At 35.2% G+C, this 21,985-nt stretch overlaps 1 protein-coding gene across 2 annotated transcripts in view; it reads left to right on the top strand.

Moving 5' to 3' along the window:
- The window catches only part of LOC134804704 (diacylglycerol kinase eta), a 181,101-nt gene that overhangs the window by 145,977 nt on the left and 13,139 nt on the right, over nt 1-21,985 (top strand). For both annotated transcript variants that reach the window (XM_063777857.1, XM_063777856.1), the window contains exons 13-17: nt 17,526-17,633; nt 17,901-18,052; nt 18,280-19,770; nt 20,520-20,933; nt 21,718-21,892. In XM_063777857.1, the coding sequence (XP_063633927.1) occupies nt 17,526-17,633; nt 17,901-18,052; nt 18,280-19,770; nt 20,520-20,933; nt 21,718-21,892 (2,340 nt within the window). The remainder of the gene's footprint in view (nt 1-17,525; nt 17,634-17,900; nt 18,053-18,279; nt 19,771-20,519; nt 20,934-21,717; nt 21,893-21,985) is intronic.

Below are 21,985 nucleotides of genomic sequence, written 5' to 3'. Positions count from 1 at the left end.
CAACTTCGGAGTATTCTGATCGGATGTGCTCAGCAACTCTACTTAAGACGTTAAACGCCATGGCAGACAGCATGTGTCCGGCATTACGTGTATAAGTTAGGCCGTATGAAATTTTTAATATTATCCATTTTTCACATGATGTTTTTTTTGCTAAATTCTCAAAATACACTTCATATTATTAACGAACCACATGAAATAAACTTGTATTCTACAAAATTACCCATAAAAATCAGTGCCGGTCACGGGTGGCCGTCATGGCCTGAGTAGAAACAAATCAGTGTTTCCTTCGCGTAGGGCCGTGGGGGCCACAGTGCCGCCCGAAACGGCACATCTGTTTGTATTGTATGTATTGTAACACTACACCTTTCCCTAATTATTCATAATTACATGCTATAATAATGGACTTTATAAATGCATTTTAGTAACTTCCATTGTGTCCTGGCGGTTTCTAAATTCACACACATGTATACAAGATTCTGTAGCTAAGTCTAAGTCATGTAATTTAGGTAATAAATTTACTACTTTCTAATATTGTTACCAGTATCAAAACGTATATAATGTCTTTGTTGTAACCGTATAATATAACAATTTGTAACAACTTACACCTATGAACAAATAAATTAAATATTATATGAATTACAATAAATTTAACTTTTAAAGTGTTTGCTCCATAAGTGTTATTTTTACATATAATAGATATTTATTAATATTACTTTTTTTAATAACAAATAAGTCGGGTTTCTAATGCTTACTAACCATAAAATATTGTTTTCATTACAATAACCAATTAACCATTCCGATTGGAATGCACTGTGGCTCTCTCTCATCTATCAATAGGTATAAATAAGAACCAAAGCGTGCAAACTGTTCTCTGAGGCCACGCCGTACACATCAAATCATCAAGAGTTTTTCCTTGTACTAGTGTCCGTCAGTTCAAAACAGCCGTACAAACATGAACCTACACTGCGGTCACCGGTGACCCCCACGGCCTAGACAGATAGTGTTAGTGCCGGTCACCGGTGACCAACGCGGCTCCAACGGAACTATTAGTCTAAATTTCCATTGGCGTTTAACGTCTTAAATCTTAATGCATGAGCGAGACATGTAAAATGTCTCATATTAGTGAAAACCTTTTTTAGTGATTCCGGCTTTTAACATATAAGATGCACTATCACTGCATAACATTAATATGTTACCAACTTTCGTCTCAAAAGAATCACCCCATATTTCTTTGAATGTTTTAATTACAAATTTCGAGACCGTATTAGCGTTTGTAATTTCAATTACCTTACGACGTAACAGGTAAATGGGAGTGTCGATATTTGAAATGAGTGGTTTCACAAGTAAATTTACTACAAATCTTCCTAAAAAATGTGCTTTCGTCCAACGACACCCATAATTTGTTTTCTCTAATCTTTTCATGGATTTCATTTATTTTACGGTTGAAAACTTTATTTAAATATTTCTTACGCAAAATAGACTCTTTTGGCAAAATGTATGATGTACACTGGTAACATATATATTTAGCAAAAAACAGCTGAAAAGCGGTACTGTTAACACGTTTCCACGGAATATTACACAAAACCAAAAAGTTTATCAAATCAATATTAAAATCTTCTTGACTCCTTTTCGTAGTTTTCGTGCAGGATTCTTGGCGGCGATGGGCACCAGATTTTACATGTCTGTCAACCACGCTTTTCCGTTTTGCATATAAATTTACTTGACACTTTGTACAATAAAACGAGCCTTTAGAAGTATCGTAAATAAGATCCGGTTTATCAAGAATCCATTTACGAACTGTAATTTCATTCGCCATAATTATTTTAAATATAAATGTTGAAGGAAACGCATATAAAGTCCCAAGTGAAAACGTCAATATAATTGACAAGTCTAAGACGTAACAGATATAAACACTTAATAGTCGTAAGACTCTCAAGAGGTGATAATTTACACGTGGCCAATAATTTCTTAACTTCCTATTAATGTTCTATGGAGGAAAGAGGTATTTTGAACTTACTGATATATTTATAACAAAAAATGCATAAGTACAGATATATTACACGAAATTTAATAAAAGTCCTATCCATCTTATGCTTTCGTCACCGTATTGCATCCGCTGTCCGCCCTTTAAGGTGGATGTCTAGGGATGGGATGCCGATTATCAGCCAAAAGATAACGTCAGTGTGCACGAATTGTGGATTTTCACCATAAGAAATAGAGAGACATAAAACACTATTTAAAAATATGCTAAGTGCAAAGGCAGTTATGTTAAAACCGTATTCGTGAAATTTCAGGAGAAATATATTTTTTGAATATATGATTTCTTTAAAAAAATATAGATTATTGTCTAAGGAATCGTTTGGTATATATAACTCAAAATTTGTCATTTTGTCGGTTGACACAGTTTTGCTTAACCACGTCCATATCAGATTTTACCATGAATTCCCACACAGTTTTCATAGTAAATATGCAAATATTCAGGTAATATATATATATAAATTCAATTTATTTTCAGTAAATGGATGATACTTGTTAGTGTCAAACTGTTACAAAAATGTAAATCACTAAGAAGAAAGACATATTGCAGAGTCATAAACGCACAGTTATAAATTCCAAAGACTTTTTAAGAGCCTCTGTTTTGCCGTTATGAGTTTTACTCCCTTAAATCTGACGATAACAAAACGTGTATAAGGGTTATTGCCCTTACGAATGCTTTCAATATGATTCTTATAAGTATATTAGCTTTTTAAGAGCACTTTCCTTGCCATTATGAGTTGGACTTCCTTGTTGCGTGTCATAATAAAGCACGTACAAGATTAAGAAACCTTACAATAAAGCAACTACAAAGGGGATATAAGGTAATTGTCCTTATAATTTGTGCCCAAATGCACCCTTATTAGCGATAATATGGCTCATATAAGAATATTATTTTTGGCAATATAAGCCAGTACAAGCGGAATTTTTATTTGTTGGGTAGTTAGTCTGTTCGAGAAACCGAAAACGGTGAAAAATAGAGATAATACTCCTAAAAATACGTGTGATACCTCATTAGATTCGTAATGATGTCTAGAAAAATGTATTCGAAGCCTGCATTAGCACACAAAAAATATCAAAAGTTATAAACAAAAAAAGGGGGAAAAAAGTAGATATTTTTTATTTCCCTAATATCTCAAAAAGTATTAATATTTAAGATACCAAAATTCATATTATAAAAGAGGAGGATATTTCCAATCATACATTCCATACTTGCAGAACTGTATCTCCATTATTTATACTTTTTATTCAACGCTGAACACAGCCCTCCGCGCCTCATTTTCAAGAAACGCGCGCGGCGTGTAAAACCGATTACGTAACATTAAATATAATTTTAAAGATATTAAATATTGTTTGAAAAATTTAAAGAAATTATGGTATATTTAAAACATGTTAACAAATGTACTACTTGTATAAATTTATCTTAAAGTTATTTTTTCAATAAGTTATGCAATTGTTAATCAACAAATTTTTCTCGAACATCCTTCTTTATTGAAAACGAAAAAAAATGTATAAATAACTATTGTAAAATTTTGACGCTTTCTAGAGCCTTTCTCATATACATGCTTAATAAGATCACATTATAAAAGTTTTAATAAAGTTAATAACATAGAAAATTGACGAAAAACGAAAAATCAAGATAGAATTGTAAAATATAAATATAAATATAAATAAATATTGGGGACATCTTACACAGATCAACCTAGCCCCAAACTAAGCAAAGCTTGTACGATGGGTGCTAGGCGACGATATACATACTTATATAGATAAATACATACTTATATACATAGAAAACACCCATGACTCAGGAACAAATATTTGTGTTCATCACACAAATAAATGTCCTTACTGGAATTCGAACCCAGGACCATCGGCTTCGCAGGCAGGGTCACTACCAACTAGGCCAGACCGGTCAAATATAAAACAATATTATAACCAAACTATTAATTTTTTCAGAACTTTAATAACGTGATCTTATTAAGCATGTATATGAGAAGGACTCTAGAAGGCAAGAAAATTTTACAATAGTTATTTATACAATTTTTTTTTCGTTTTCAATAAAGAAGGAATTTCGAGAAAATTTTGTTCATTAACAATTGTATAACTTCTTGAAATAATAACTTTAAGGTAAATTTCTACCAGTAATACATTTGTTCACACGTTTTAAATACACCATTTTTTTTTTTAATTTTCAATGAATATTTTAGTTATACTTTAAAATTATATTTAATGTTACGTAATCGGTTTTTCACGCCGGGTTGAATAAAAAGTATAAATAATGGAGATACAGTTCTGGAAGTATGGAATGTTTGATTGGAAATATCCTCCTCTTTTATAATATTAATTTTGGTTTCTTAAATATTAATACTTTTTGAGATATTTGGGAAATAAGAAAAATCTACTTCATTCTCCCTTTTTTTGTTAATTACTTTTGTAATTTTTTGTGTGCTAATACACACTTCGAACACATTTTTCTAGACATCATTACGAATCTAATGAGGTATCACACGTATTTTTAGGAGTTTTATCTCTATTTTACACCGTTTTCCGTTTCTCGAACAGACTAAGTGATTGATTTTAACAAATGCAACGCTCATAGTGGCTCTCTAATAAAAACTACAACAGTATTTGACCTATCTACTTCCAAGTTCTCTTTATGTCTGATCAAATTATAAACAAACCCTGCTTCTCTTGCACTCTTGGAACTGTGAACGCTTGGAACTTGGAACCTTTCAACTAGGAACTGCAAATAAATTGCAATTGGGCGAATCAACTTTGCGCATCATAAACGCTGCCTGTTCATTTTACACAAAGAGAATAATGGAGCCCGAAGAAGTGAGGGTTTGATCGTTTATTATGCCATATGCCTTTTGTGTGAGATATTTTATCGAAATATCCGGTCCACATGTGTAAGATCTTTTATCGAAATATTCGGTCCACGTGTCGAAGTCGAAGCACATGTTTTTCATTTTGCAGGACATCAATAAACTAAGGAACGTTATGGCATGGGATCACCCATTTTAGGAGGCTTCCCTGGCCAACTGATCCACCCCCTCGTTCCCCGCAATATCGCAATGAGAGGGAATCTACTGTAATAACTTTCTTTTCGGCAGCACAAAGTTTATGTATAAGATGAATTATTGTGTAAGCCACTTTAGCCACTGGAATGCCCCTAAAGACGTAAGTACAGCGGCGATTCAAATGTTGAAGAATACCCTTTGAATCACTTAAAATTACAAAAATTTTATGATCTGTAATGCTGTCTATGCATGAAAGTGATTCGATCATTAGTATCATTACAATAGCCATTATCAAAATATTGTAGGTAAGTACATGCATTGTAAATTATCATGAATGCATCGATTTCGCTGTAGTCGAGAGGATTGTTGTAATTATTTGAGTTAAAGGGTTTCGCTTTTCAAGGCAGGTGGTGAGACTATTGGGTATTACATTAATAGGTTCTTGACTATTGGCCCAAATCAAATAAAGCGATATAATTATCTTCACTAGGCAAAAGAGTTTACAGTTCACGGCGGCTTTTGTAATAAAAGTCTTTGAAAAGTTTCAGTTTTTCACCGGTGAAAGTTTTTACGATCTTGTTCTCTAATGTTTCTAAAATTCGCTTTTCGTTTTGTGATTTGATTTTACTAGACACGTTTACATATTACGTACAGGACCAAATGGGTAAGCTACAATTCGCTGGCTCGAAATCCATTTTTAATTGTATCAACAATCATTTTTATACAGCTGTCTTCAAAACTGGTGCAAAATCGTATTTATCGAGGACTTGACCCAAATTTTGCATTTTTCGGGTACTACATCGGTTCTCGCTATGACAATTCCAATGGCCTGAAGACAGCCAAGTCCATAGGCTGCAAAATATGAGTAGAACGCGGATTAAATGCCACTAAAATGTGAGGTAATTAGTATCCAAAAACAATAAAACTGGGTTTTCTTTGTTTTAATTAGCCGTGGATAATATATTTATTACCACACAATTAAATAAACATAAAACATTAAATTAGCTTAATAATAATAATAAAGACTATCTACTCGTATAAATAAACTTAAAATAAAGGGCCTATAAATAAACAACGTCCTCCAAGTCACTGCCAATGGACAGTGTGCCCAGAAGGCTGGCCGCATTGCCGTGGATTAAATGATGACATGAGTTAGGTACCTACAATATTCATAGAATGTCCAGGGCACATCCATCTGCTTTCTGAATTACCAATACCCCAATTTTTTGGATAATTTAATAACTTATATTGCGGGCGGTACTCTAGTATAATTGTAAACTACCATAGTATGAGCTAGATCTGCTGCAGCATTTCCGGTTATTAGAACAGTCAGTTTCTTTACCGATTTTTGAAATTCGATCACTCGATTTCGTGTATTTCGTTAAATGATATCTCCACTACTAGGCGTTTAAATTCTACTAATAGAATTGAAATCGAGTGGTCAATACCACTAGATTCCAAATTTCGATAGCTCGTATTTCAAAAATTAGCATTTCGCCGTTTTCCACCGATTTTCGAGTGACGAAATCGAGCGATCGAATTTCAAAAATCGGCCCCCTGGTCGCCTGAAGTCGAATATTCAAATTTTTGCCCCTTCTTAGGAAGAACACGTCCAGGTTTTGGATTGAGAAAAAACGCACTCTCAATATGTGTCAAATATTCTCTTAAGATGTGGTGCCAGTAGGTACTTGCGACTAAGACTTCTTTTTTCAGATCCCCGTCAACTTCTGAAAACCACTTATCAATTTCGTCCTAAATAACTTTGTCTCTTGGTTTTCACAAATTTTGAGTAGTAGGTGTTTAGCAATCGCAGGGCACCGTTTAAAAAATGCGGAATACCATTTTGTGTTTGGTCATTTTTTGAGAAAGGAGTCTTTTGTTTACTGTCGACATTTGCGGCAGAAATGCAGTCGGCAGTTATGTCGCGCTGCAATACAGCTGGTGACATCTGAATACGAACGGTAAGTTAACTGTTTAGAAAGTCAATGTTGACTACTTTACTACTTACCAACTTGCCAACTATTAAGCTGTTACTAGCATCATTATTATTTTACGCATTGTTTTTAGTATTGTTTTATTTCTTATTTTATAAGTTCAAGGGTCCACTGAAAATCAGCGTCGTTGCACTAAATGCTCCGACACATGCTGAGTGGTATCCTCATTGGAACAACCAATTACATAACCTACGAGTATGTTACATGTTTGTCTGTAACTATTAAATTTAAGATGTGTTGTTTCAAATAAATTATTTTCTATTATATTCTATTAGATGTATTCAGACTATGAAAATATAATTTTCAATTTGATTTCAATAGCAGTCCGTCTCTAAAGCAAACAGCATATGGGAGCACTGATATTTAATTAGCGACTCGTTTTGACTAGGCAAGAATTTCTTAAAAAAATTAATGAAACGTCAAACTTAGCAGCTCGGCTCTTGATTATGGTAACATAATGTGTATTTTAAACTAAGTATACATAGAATATACTTATTTTACAGGGTTCGTGGTTTAATGTCTCATTATCGGTTCCACGTCCATTATTACTAAGTATTTTGATATTTTACATCTTGTTATTAAATGCCTTAAAAGCAATTCAGTGCGTTTCTCTTTGGTCGCTTTGTAACTTTCTTCGTCATGGGATTATTATTATCAGCGGAGTGCATTCGCACGTACAAATATTTTTTTAATGATCGTATATTATCAACCTTTTGAGATAAAACGGTGATTTAAAATGGGAGGTACGTAGTTGTCTCAAGTGTTCTAAGTAACATACCTACAAAATTGAATATATCCGTATTAATAAATGAAATTAGAATACGGTTTTTCAACGATTCTGTAAATTGGTTGTTTGTGATAGCGTCTCTGTTTTCACTTATCCGAGTTCTTATAAGTTTTCTCTTTTCAGACAAAGTTTGAAAAGATCTTCGAAAGAGTAATACAAACCACCTACATCTTTTATTGTAATCAATAATCTGGCCAATAATAATCTCTATTTCGCCAATTGTTGTACCTACTTATTTATCTAAAAAAAGGTGTTGAGAAAAAAACCTTAAATTTTTAATTAAAATTTATTTATCTTAAATTGTATGACAAGCATCAAAGAATGAATGAAATATAGTTAGCATGACGCGTCTCATGTATTCATATTCATACTGCTTTTCGTTGTATAATTTAATATTTTCTTTAAAAACCTTCCTGACAACTATCTCACAAATACAACAAATACTTATCGTACAAGTCTGTGGATGGATACTGCAGACCTCGATGATTTAAGGTTTATCAGCTTATGAAAATACAGCCTCTATCACAAAAAAGTATTACTGTACGTGTTTGGCACTTCACTTCAGTTTTTTTTATATCATAATGGGCAATACTACTTTTCAGGTACCTACCGGAATATTAGTTGTCTGTATTTGTTTATTTCCTCTACGTCTAATCGTTTTGCAAGATTTCTAGCTTCACCAGAGATTTCTTGCATAAACTCTAGAGTATCGCAATTGTCATCCTTTTCGACTCTGTGTCGATACGTCGGCGTAATGTCTGCGCAATATCTGTACCATTGGGAACTGTGCTCAAACAGCAGATTTCCAAATGTGCTAGGGGTTTCTTATAAGTAGTTTCCTTTAAAGTGATTAAAGTAGGTATCCTTTAAAGTATTTACTCATATCAGATGACTGGTCTGACCAAATAGCGACTGATCTAGTTCTTTTTTTAGCGGATTTCTGTACATTGACAGGTAATGTCTGTACATTGATGTAATAATAATATTACCTACCTGTAAATTTTTTGTAACAGGTGGGATCTTTAGCTTCGATATTTTTGTTCTCTGCGTGAGCACACATACAGTAGTATTTATTTTTAACTGCCAGGTATAATATTTTATTTGTCCATTTTCCAATGATTGCTGCTGCACCAGACAAAGAAGATTAGTTCTTTTTATAAGATCGTTTCCCATAACACCCGTCAGCTATAACGTCTATTATCGGTATTCCATTCAATTCAATTTCAATACAATTCAATTTCTTTAATGTTAAAATAACACATGTCAAACAAAATCACAATAGAATTACAAAATATACAACTAGCACTAAACACTCAACTAAGAACACTAACACTAAATTAAAAACACATAACCAGATCAAGGAAAGAAGAAGAAAATAGCAATAATAAATATAAATGTCAAAAAAAACAATCATAAAACGTATAATAACAGCGATTACACAGGTCATAAGAAGCCGCCACTTTAATGTCACGGCTCAGGCTGTTAAAGATTTTAATTCCAACTACCCCCAACGAGTTGGATGTTTTCGCAAGCCTGACAATGACAGACTTAATGTCCCTATCAATTCTCCTTTGTTCAGGTCGACGCATCACATATTCACTTTTGTGTTTATACATGTACTTCGCCACTTCAAGAATATATAAAGAGGGCACGGTTAGGATTTTTAATGGTCAATACCGTACGCTAAGATTGAGTTCACATACGCATAATAGCTATACGGAGATTCTTACATGATAGTGCAGGAGCGAGCCAAGACAGTGCAAACGACGCATTAGTAAGTCTACTGGTAAGTGCATCAATATGTTTGTCCCATTTCAAGCCACAGTCAAATTAAAAACCAAGAAACCGCGTGTTCTGCACCTGTGGAAGTGTAGTATTATTTATCGTTATGCCAAGGGGGGTCGAATATAGTCCTCTTAGCCAGAAATGCATTATAGATGTTGCTACGAGGCGTGGAGTAAAACACAGTTTGATGTTTCAAACTAGACTAACTTAATTTGGGATGTAGTACTGCTTATAAGGGAGACAAATCTCATTAGGATATTAGAATAAACATAAGAATAATAAACACATTATGGTCTCAGGACCATTTGAGATAAGTTAACGCTAATGACAAATAACACATTAAGAAATGAGGATGTTTACAGTTATTGATGGGAAGTGTAAATAAGTAATTACTAAACTAATTATGATTTCGAAGTACAAAACTATTGGGAAAGGTAAATAAACATGTAAGTAACAACTTAATAACTAAAACTAGATATATGGATCATATTATATAACAATGTCTTATTTAAGTTAATCAAAAACCCATTTACTTGGAATCAACTTGTCAATTTTACTAATGTATATAAAATGTTCTCTCTTAGTTCATCAAATGTTTCACCAGTAATAATGGCACATCCATCATCAGCAAACATTATAAAATTGCCATCTTGAAACTGTCCCACAGATCTGCTGCTAGTAGAAATTATTACAATCGAGGCATCTACCCACTGGGAGAATGAGATTTGTAAGATTAAAAATTCGTTTTCACATCACCTAATCAGAAAATGGATTTTTCTTCCCTGCTAGGAGGGATCAAAGTGGCACTTTTCTGTTCAACGACATTTCATTGCCAGTATAAAGTATTAATATAATTAACTAAGAACATCGTATGTACAGCCTGGCAAAAAAGAGTAAAAAAAAATTAAAAAGTAGCAACACTAAGATTTTTCTATTTTCCTCATAGTTGATGTGAAAAGCAGTATGTGTCACACGGTATCAAAATTATTTCGTCTTGGGCGTTAACACTTGAATCCCTCATTACGCTCAGGATTCTACTTTAGAATCCCTCACTACCAGGGGCGTATTTACCATAGGGCCAAGGGGGCCATGGCCCGGGGCGGCAGGCCGCAGGGGGGCGGCGAAGCCGCCCCCTTGCGGCTTTTTCTGGGCGCCTTTTATAATCAAACTTAGCTATATTTTTTATTATATTTTAATTGACATTTAAATTAATAAACAAACGAACGCTTCAAACCCCACCAATTGCTAAAAATATCTACCAACAAGTACCTAAATTAAGCAACATTTTCGTTCAAAAGTATTAGTACGGCGCAGTGCCGGATTTACCACTAGGCTGAGTAGGCTGAAGCCTATGGCGGCAGATTTTAGGGGGCGGCAAATTTGGGTCAAAAAAATATTTTATTAGCTGTTCAGATAGGGTCGACCAGAATTTTGTCGCTCCCCTATTTATTTGTAAAATTTAAATAACAAGCCTTGTCGATTTTGCCGCCCTCTGTCATGTCAAGACCCTTTATATTGAGACAGACAGACGGCCGGACGGACAACAAAGTGATCTTATATGGGTTCCGTTTTTTTCCTTTTAAAGTACGAAACCCTAAAAATGTACCTACTATTTTCTCGAAAAAATTTCGCGCTCGCTACGCTCGCGTTTTCACGTACGTACCTAACATTATTTGTTACCCATCTGACTATATACATACGGGCGGTTCTTGTGTCTTCGTGGTATTGAATCTCACTAAATTGTTCCGATCCCATGCCGAAACTCAGTACAGATAGAGTGCTCTCGATATCAGGTACAAATACAATACTTTTCATGACTTTCCAGCACCACAGAATGAGGGATAATGGTACGGCCTGTGTAATACGCATCCCTACTACTGTCGTCTGCATAGCAATGATTATCATTGATATGCAGCAATGACAGCACAGAACCTAGTGCAACGCCAGCGGTAATGTCCACACTATCGGAGCAGCTTCCGTCTACTATACGGCTCATGTGAAAGCTAGCGATCCATTTGTATAACATATAGTCCCTCGAGCAGACTCGATGCCAGACCCGACCGAACTCCTTAGCTATATCCAGCCTGACTGCCATATCTCACCTTGATTCTCAATGGCCAAAACCCAGCAGTACCCACCGGTCACCGATCAGATCAGGCAAATATAACGAGGTCGCATCGTCATTGAGTGACAAAAACGGCCCATATAAATCTGTATCTAGAATAGTGACATTAGTGACGTCACCTTTCTGCACTCAAAAGAATAAAAAAATATCTACGTTCCACTATCAGCGGAGAGCGCCTGAATAGCTTAGCTCTTCTTAATATAGAAGCTGAGCTGACAAACGTTTTAAATTACGACAGCGTTATTGATGATTTTGTCAACCAATTTGTACATAGGAAAACAATGTAAATGCCTATGTGAGTAAATGGTAAATGTTTAGTTTTTTTTTATTTCACACCCCAAAGGTACTTGTTGCAGGTTTTTTTTTTCTTAAATAAAATACTTTATCGTCACTGATGAAGGGGGGCGGCAAATCAAAATGGCCCGGGGCGCCAAATTTGTAAATACGCCTCTGCTCACTACGTTCGGGATTCTATTGTAGAATCCATCGCTTCATTCAGGATTCAATGTACGCCCTTGACGGAAATATATCATTTTGATCCCTTGTAACACAAACTACTATTCTACGAGTCAACAAAAATAATACTTTAAACTAGTAGAATCATACAAACAAACCAAAAGTATAAAGCTAAGATACGCGAGCAGCCGCGATACGTTCATACTAGTACGCGCCCCGGCCGCCGCGGGCCGGCGGGCTGGTCAACGACACCTTCTCGTAACTCATGAGGCCCTGGTACTTGCTCGGCGCTAAATTCAATTTTTAGACAGTTGTGTTCTCGATTTTGGCCACTGTAGCCTATGGAGACTAACAAGCAACGCTAAGTGGTTTTCGTAGTCTATGGATGTTGCTATATTAAGTTTTAGTCGCATTTCACCTCGATCGTGCATTTAAATATCGCGTTGTGACTCAATCGTTTATTATTTTAGTCGTTATTAGTTTTAGTCGCATTTCACCTCGATCGTGCATTTAACTTTCGCGTTATGACTCAATCGTTTATTACTTTAGTCGCATTTCACCTCGATCGTGTATTGTATTGGCGACGTGATTCAACGCAACAGTATGAAGATTGAGTAGATTGACGATCCTGTAGACTTGGATGTAATTCTTAATTTCGGATACTTGGCGTTAAAGAAAGCAAAACAAATGATCTAAGACACAAAGCTGCTTTATAACTCCTTAAAAGAAACCTAATTATCTTCTTAAAATCTGCTTTGTTACTACTTAAACTAAAACACAACAGAAAACCAGGTTCAACTTACAAAAAACAGAAAAAAATATAATAAGGAGTAAAGACATACATGCTTAATTTAGTATTTCAACATGGCAAGTTTACTTATGCACTGTTCAAGAGGTAGTACATTCTGCATATAAGATTTAACTATATTGTCTATTTTGGAATCCATAATGGTGGATTTTTTAGCCCGTTTACGAAATATCGGTTTATCTAATTCATTTCGCAACAAGTTGAAATCGACTGTCATAGATTCGTCTTTCAAAACCGATATTAATTATTCGATTTAAATAGTTTGTTGATTTTGCTGTGCCACCATTCTAGCACATTATTAGTCCTGTGCCGCTGTTGATAGCACGACAATAGGCTGAGTATTGTAGTGCAAAACCAAGTGTCACCCATGTAAATGTTAAATAAGTCCATGTTTGGTAACATCGGTGCTTGTTCAATAACGCTAAACCAGGCTTCGTTCATCTTTGAATGCGGAAGGTGAACTACAGCTTGGCATATCTTTACATAATGGCTGCCTTCCCTGCTAAGCGATATGCCTAATTTTTCGGCACGCAACCAAACGTTTTTAGCGAAATGAAAATAGCAGCCTGTCATCTTGACCTGTGGAAATATGGTTCGTAGTGCGTCAATTGGAGCTAATTCAAAGTCTGCTTCTATAACTTTTGGGTTAAAATCTGTTAGGATTTCTTTTATTTAATAAACAATATTTCATATGTCACTTGCTGCTTATTTGTTAAAAGAGCATATACAAAAGGAACAACTTTTGTAAAATCCTTATCTGTACCGATGTCTCCGCACAATGTGTACAGCTGTGCGTATGGGTGTGGTACTATCTTAAACGTTCCATCCGCAAAAAAAGTCTCCACGTTTTTTATGTAATTTTTGCATGGAGGACTAATGAATATAAGGCATTCATCAGTCTGAAGACATATAAAGTCACGAGCTAAATGCTCCGGGGTGATCACATTTTCAAATGTGCAGAAAACGGAATTTCTTTTTTTATTTCTGTATAGTCCATCACGCTTGCTAAAAAATTATGGTACTTTGTCAGCATATTCAGGTGTACGAAATTTAGACATCGCTTTTTGAAATAATTGTGGCACGGGCCTGTAATCGGTGATTAGTTTTGTTTTTAATTTAACGATGGATTTTTCTACCTCGATGCTTTCAAAGTCCGGCGTACAAGTATGCAGAGATTCTCGCACTATTTCCGTTTTAGTGGGATTAAGGACGATATTGCCGTTACAAAATTTCGTTACACACGTGTAAACTGATGTCCCAGAGCGATTCGTCCTATTGATGCGGTGTCTGTACCCTGCCCTACTTAAAATTTTCCCCCCATGTGAACTATCGATAAATTCGAAACTACCCCGTCTACCACCAGCAGATCCAGGTTCATTCTCCATATTTTCTCTAATAGTGTAGTAAATAAAGGTAGTGGACCCCGCAGTAATTCCTCAGCCAGAAAAAACTTTACAGTATGATAAAGTATCAATAAATAAAAAATATTGTATAAATTTCCAAAGAATAATAATAATAGGATTTAAGTAAATACCTAAAGTCTTAAATCGTTCATATCTTTTTACGAAAAAATGCTCCGTTTAAACTTTCTTCTCCGGACATATTCATGTAACGTATTGCAACAATATATGAAATATCAAAACAAATATCCCCGCAGAAATATAGTTTGAATAATCTCAGGTGAATTTTTCGGGCTCGGACCCTAATCTGTTAAACAAAAGATATTGTTTCCTTTATGCAGTGGTTACAATGCTTACTGCTAATAGCCCCGACGTAAGTAACGGGAACAAACCCATTTAAAAAGCAAATTTACCATTCCAATTATATGGTTCAAATTCTTGAATCAGCTCATTCGGAGATAACACGTTTTTGCTATCTCTATAAACAAGACCACCCTAATTGTTCTCTGAACAAGCATGTCATATGAATTTGAACCTTAATACTATCACGATAATTGCTTTTTAAACGACATGGTTGCTTTGGCACGTGGCTGTGGACCGCTCTTAAAAGAAACAAAGGCTTTTGTTTAACGGATTAGCACCCGAACTCGAAAAATTCACCTGAGATTATTCAAACTATACCAATATTAACAAAATATAATTTTATGGCGTGTCTTGGATCGGAAAATTGCTCAGTCTAATTTTTTCACTGGAATTCCATTTTATTGCCGATTTATACCTACAAATTGAAAATCTAAAAAAAGTTACCATGTAACTATACTTTTTTCAGAAATTGCCTTTTTACTCGCTGTGGAAAATTTCTCTATCCATTTTATTTATTGAATTAAGTTCACAGTTTTCTTTCCATTCGACTATAAAAACATCCAAAAATATAACGAGCGTATTAAAAACTAAACATATCGGGAGCAGTGTATAGGGAGCGGGGTTTACAAGGGATGATATTTCTTTTGGATATTTTGGATTTAAGTATATACTCACGTATATATTTAAAAAGAAATCAGGCTGAGAAAATTTCCACTCTCAGTTTTTAATAGTTCTAAAATACATAAACTTGGATATGCATTTTTTTTGGATTTTCTTACCCATTACGCCAAATTATATTCTAAGATCATATAAGAAGGAAAAAATGGCAGAGCAATTTTCCGATGACATGGGCGTCAAAAAGGAATTATCAATTATCATAAAAAAAATATTTTCATGTTTGACAAAAGTAGTCGATTTTTTTCTAGTATCACGTACTGATACAAATAACTTATTTGGTAAAATAATTTTGGACGGAGGAATTACTCGGTTCAATATATAAACAGAATTGTATTTTTACGTATAAATACCTAACTTAGAAGTGTTTTTTTTTTTTGATATTTATATGTTACTTTCGGCTCATACTATACAATAACCAAGCAAAATTTCATCGACTGAGAAATTAATGCATGGGTCGCCATACAACAACTTGCTTCATTTACTACACTATAAATATATATTTCTTCCTCTAAATATTATATCGGAATTCAATGTCACCGCACTTCAACGTCGTCGCAATGACAGAGTATTGTCTATTATTCATTAGTAACATAGATAATATTTCAATGAGTTTGATAGCACTTAAGGCTTAATCCTACAAGTACAAAACGTGTTTAAAAAAAAAACTTCATTTTAGTGCAGGCATCAAATTAACGTATCAAGTTAATTAGAGTCCCAAACAAACGTCGATCGCGGCGAAATGCGTCTACGGTAAAATACTACACAAAAAATTTAATACTACAATTTAATTATACTAATGTCAAAAGCTACGCGAAAAAGTCGATCACGACGAAATGCGTCTAATGTAACATACTACACAAAAAAATTAATACTACAATTTAATTATACTGTCAAAAGCTACGCGAAAAAGTGCGTCAAGTAAAAAAATCTAGTGATATCTTTTTCATTCAAGGTGAAATGCGATTTGGTGAATTACTACAACAATTTTATGCTTTTGGGGTACAGGTCTAACAAATCTTTCATAATATATAATTAGTATATAATTGTAATTGTTATGATAAGAACTGAGAGTTGTTTTATAAGAGGTATTTTTTTGTTTTGAGAAAACGGCAGAGAATATTTTGATTTCTTAATATGTACCTAACTAACGTATGATTGTAAAATAGAAAGATCTATTATTATGTCAGTTCATGGCTAAATATTTTTTCTGTCACATTATTAACTTTTTTTTTTCTCTTCTACCTAATAAAACTCGATAACCCACCTGCAATAATTATAAATTTGCAAGGAAAGGTGACATATAATCAAAGATAACTACTATGATTATGAAGATAATTATTTCAGGCTTAAAAGGAAAAGGCAAAAACCTCACATATGAAAAACTCAGAAAAACTACAGCGGTTGATAGTCGACTTGGCGGTAAAACACAGTAAAGATTTTAAGGAAATTGGTAAAAATTTGTTCACTTTATTATGGTTCGGAGAATAATATTAACTCGGCGTTTCAACAAATATGAAGCACTTACACGATCATTTGGAAGATACAGAGATTGTAAGAATGTTGGTTGATTAACAAATATACTTTTTTCCTTTGATAATTTTTTGATGAGTTAACAAATTGATCTGGAAAGAAATAAGTTGTGTAATTTAGATAATAAACAAAAAGTTCTAAGACGGCTAGTCATATTAGAGTATATATGTACTGGAATTACCCTACTGTAAAATAATTTACCTATGTTGCCACGTAAGGGTTGGAAAAGCCAGCGATAGTCACTTTTCATAATTATATGAATTATCCCATACTATGGTTTCTACCGTACTAATAATTTCTATATAAGTCTGATTTTGATTTTGGGTACGTAGGTATAAAACTACTGACTGTGACGATAACAAAGTCGTCAAATGGACAAATGCAGTGGCGTAGCTTGGCGTGGGCGAATGGGGCTTTCGCCCACGGCCTCGCAAAGCGAACCTTTTTATTACCTTGGGAAAACACATCGAAAAGGGCCTCGCAGATGTGGTTTTCGCCCACGGCTATATTGGTTCACGCTACGTCACTGATCAAATGTTACGCAGGAGCAGCTCAACTGGGAGGTGCGGGGTTGCGCGCTTGCGGGCCGCGCCGACAGCGTCCGGCGCGCCCTTCGTTCCTTAATGCACACGCTATCGCAGCTCTACCCCCAGGTACGTCTGTGCATCGTAAAAACCATCTTACATCGCGAATTGGAATCACCACCAACCGAAGAGGCACCACAAATATATAGATAGGATCTCTGACCTATTTTAAAATCTGGCCTGTATTCTAAATTAACACATTATGTAGGTAGGTACTTATAATAAATAAGTGTAGAAGTATGTACATCACGCTTTTTTTTCATTCGTCAATAGTTATTCATTCGCATCATTCCTCTAAAAATGATAATACTAATAGGCATCCTAATAAAAATACAGGGTGTAGCATTATGCGAAGCTTGCGGCAGCGACGCAGGCGGCGAGAGCGCCGAAGTGGAGGCGTCGACATTACCTGTCCCACGTGCCTTCGCCGACAGCCGCCGATCCTCGGCCACTTCTGCTGTCTCGGCCGCTTCTTTGCATCCTGATAAGTGAGTTCACGTATAATATATGTATTTTAGCACAGTTATACATTATTAACAAGGTAACTAACAAATAATGCGTTAAATCATACTTTTAACTACTTCAGCCTCATGAATGATTTTGCGGGACAAGTTTCTAGTTGACGGGTTTTTACAATATTTTAACGTGTTATATTAAACACTGGGTGATTTATTATTTATAGATGTGCTCATGGCAACGTGTTTATTATTTGCAGCATTCCGGACGTAGACGAGGATATAGTCAAACTTATAACTCCAATGTTCAATTTGGATGTAGATAACAAGGTAGAGCAAAATAATAGTATTACGATTAGTCAAGCTCGTCTATCAGTCTCAAACCTATTGACATGTAATACGAGCTCATGCAAAAATTTGCATAAATCGGAACCAGACGCTAATCAGGAATCCAGTATTAGTAGTAACTTGATGATACCAAACTTGGTTGTCTCAGATCTTAGCGATAAGAGAGATTCGATATTACAGGGAGAAACTTATGAATCGGACCAATTGACTATTATAGATATAGACAAACCGTATACTGACGATGTTCACTTTCAAGAGTTAATACAGTGCGTGATGGCAGGGAGCGGAGAATGCACTCCAGACAGAAGGCCTTCTAGTGTAGATTTGGAATTATATGATGACGATGATGACGACGACGATGACACAAGTTCAGAGGGTTCAAATATGAGTGATGATTATAGTCTAATTTCTGAAATCATGGAAACGAAACCCAGTGATCTGAATGAAATTGGAGGTTTATGTGAAATTGGACATATTGACTCACCTGAAGCTTCTGATACGACGACATATGTGAACTCTGAAACACTACATGGTGAGTCGATCGTGGATGACATAAGCTCTATGCTAGGACAAGATGTTCTACTAGCCATGTTGGGAAAAAATGGTGAAAATGAAACTTATACAGATGACACAACATTGTTTACTTCCGACACAGTATCTGATTTAGCTATGGACAGTCGAAACCCAAGTTTGGAAAAAAGTAAGGAGAAAAAATTAAAATTAAATGCAAAAGCTAATTTTTCTAAAGAAAATGATATCGATAAATTTGGTTTTGAAAACAAAGTATTTTACATTGAAAATGCTGGTAAACCGGACGAACAAAAAAAATACTGCAGCTTAGCGCATTTTGAAGAAGGGAATGATATAGCCCGAAAATCTTTTAAAAGGCATTTTAATAAGAAGAAAAGTATTAGAAAAGTGTGCCGGAGTGATAACGGAAGTATGAAACTATTAATACCTAAAACAGCAGAGGTACTGAAACAATTGGACGAATCATCTAAAACTGGCGATCAATCTCAAAATAACATTTCAGGGTCTGTTTTATTCGATGATTTAGACAAAAATAATACCCCAGATACTGGCGTAGGTAATGTTTCAACATTTCCTAAAGTTAGTGTTGTCGTCGAACCTCCTTCTCCATCCCACAGTGAGGATAAAAAGAGTCTGAAAGCATGCGCAAGCCGAATGGCGTCTGTTTTAAGTGATATATTTGAGCAAGGCAACGACACCCTCAGCGTGAATTCGCCAGAACCTAGCTTAGATTTAAATAGAGAAAGAAGGCAGTCAGATAACCCTAAGTTACTGGGTTCGGATCCGGAATATGGAAAGTTTCTGAGTTGTTCTCCAGCGGCAACTAGAAGAATATCCTGTGGGAGTCTATTCAAACCTGGCGAACCAGACAAGTAAGTAGTCCTGTTGTGTTTAATAGGTCAGTATAACCAGTCAAATCAACTACTCTTTATGAAACTTCAAAACGATTTATTTATATCAAGTATATACTCGTAAACACGTTCTAAGACCTCAAAATGATCCATCTTCTTTTAAACTGTTGCTTTTGTATAAGTAAAATTATATATAAAAAACTGGCAATTAAAATATGCTTGAATTGCTTTTGTTTTGGAAAACGATGCGTTAGGATTGCAACTTTGTTCCAATTGCAAATTGGTTAAAGTATATTGAGGTAATTAGAGATATATATGAGTAACCGGACCGTGACCCTTAGGAGAACAATTAACATTGTCATTAAGTTCAATTCAATTCATTATGTTTATTTGCCGAAAAGTAGGTAGTGATACTTGCAATATAATTAAGTGCGCGACAATTTGCCGTATCAGGCTTACAAATGTTAACCATGAGCGGCATAGTTTGGTCGACTTCTATAATAGAGATTTAGAAAAATGTATTAGCACATGAAAATGCAAAAAATATACAAACTTTAATAAATATGATATTCCGATTTCGTCCAATATCTCATAAACTAATAAAGATAATCGTTTTCTTTAAAATAATGTGTCCTCCCCTAACTTTGAAAATTGGTTCAAAAATCGGATATTAACCAACCAACCCTGATAAGATGTAAAATTCGTTTCTTGTCTAATCAATGAAAAGGTGGAACACATGGAACTGTGTCGATTATTGATTTTTTTAACAGGTTGTCTACTTCAGTGTCGTCCATTTGGGGTGAAGGTGCGACAGGGGGAGCTAGCGGGTCTTCTAAGTCAGATACCAGCGAACGTGCCAAGAAGCTACCAATTATTAATCCACTGGTCCAGTTGCCAGCCTGGCCTCATGTCACACAAGGTTTTATAAGCCAATGTCTCTTGGCAAATGCTGATGCGCTATGTGCTGCCGTGAGCCCATTAATGGACCCTGACGAAACATTGCTAGAAGGTTTCTACGAAAAAGCAGTTATGAATAACTATTTTGGTATTGGAATCGATGCTAAAATAACACTGGATTTCCATAACAAACGCGAAGAACACCCTGAAAAATGTCGTTCACGTGCAAGAAATTACATGTGGTACGGTGTACTAGGATCGAAAGAGTGGGTGAACAAGACTTACAGGTACCCGTTTCTTGTTTTAATATTTTTATTATTGGATCTTATCTTACATAGAAATATGACATCACCCAATGCTTATTTAGTTACCGTTAGTACAGGCTCTCGTGTCGTATGCAATAATTATACATATACGCCAGCCAGATGCGAGGCCATAAAGTGGTGCTGTTTGTCTCTACTCTGCCCTGCTAAGCCAATTAGCAAATTAAATAAATGCATACCTATACCTTAAATTATTTAACTGAAAGCTCCATTTTCATAATCATTTGTTTTTGAGATACGAGTAACGCCATTAGGCATACGACTCTTAGGAGGGCAGTAACGTACAGGCCTGTTGAAATTCCCCCATACAATTTTCAGACATTCCCCTTAAATAAACATCTTTTTTAATTAATATATAACGCTTAATTATCTTATTATCAGTATCACACTTGTTCCTAAAACGTGGTATTATTCCCAAGGGTGTTTGGTTAGTATTTTTTTTAATTAGGTGTTTTACTACTCATAACGAACCCGGAAGGCTAATCGCGCGAGCGCGACTTCTTAATATCAGTCGCGCTTAATTTACCTACCTACCTACATATAAATTCTAAGGCAGCGAACTAAAATATTTGCACATGATGGGGTGTGTTTGGGGTACGTCTATAGACGTTGTGAAACTGGTAAACCAGTTGTAAATAAACATAAACGTTGTATGCGAGTAAACGTACGTACCTGTTTGCTTCACTACGCCCACTCAAGTAGGTATCCATTAAATCTATGTCCTGATCAAAATTTTTATATATTTAAGGCACCTTGGACAACGAGTGCAACTAGAATGCGATGGTCAACGTATACCGCTGCCAGAACTGCAGGGGATTGTCGTACTTAACATATCATCATTCATGGGTGGGACGAATTTCTGGGGAGGAACAAGGGGCGATGATATTTTCTTAGCCCCTTCTTTCGACGACCGCATCCTAGAGGTAACCTCAAACCTATATATTAGACGTGCATGTGCTTACTTAGACTTAGTTAAATGGTAGGTAAATAACACTAATACACGTTTCGTGGCACTT

The sequence above is a fragment of the Cydia splendana genome, chromosome Z (genome assembly GCF_910591565.1).
Source record: "Cydia splendana chromosome Z, ilCydSple1.2, whole genome shotgun sequence".
NCBI classification, from domain to species: Eukaryota; Metazoa; Arthropoda; class Insecta; order Lepidoptera; family Tortricidae; genus Cydia; species Cydia splendana.
This window is presented reverse-complemented; position numbering and strand designations above follow the sequence as displayed.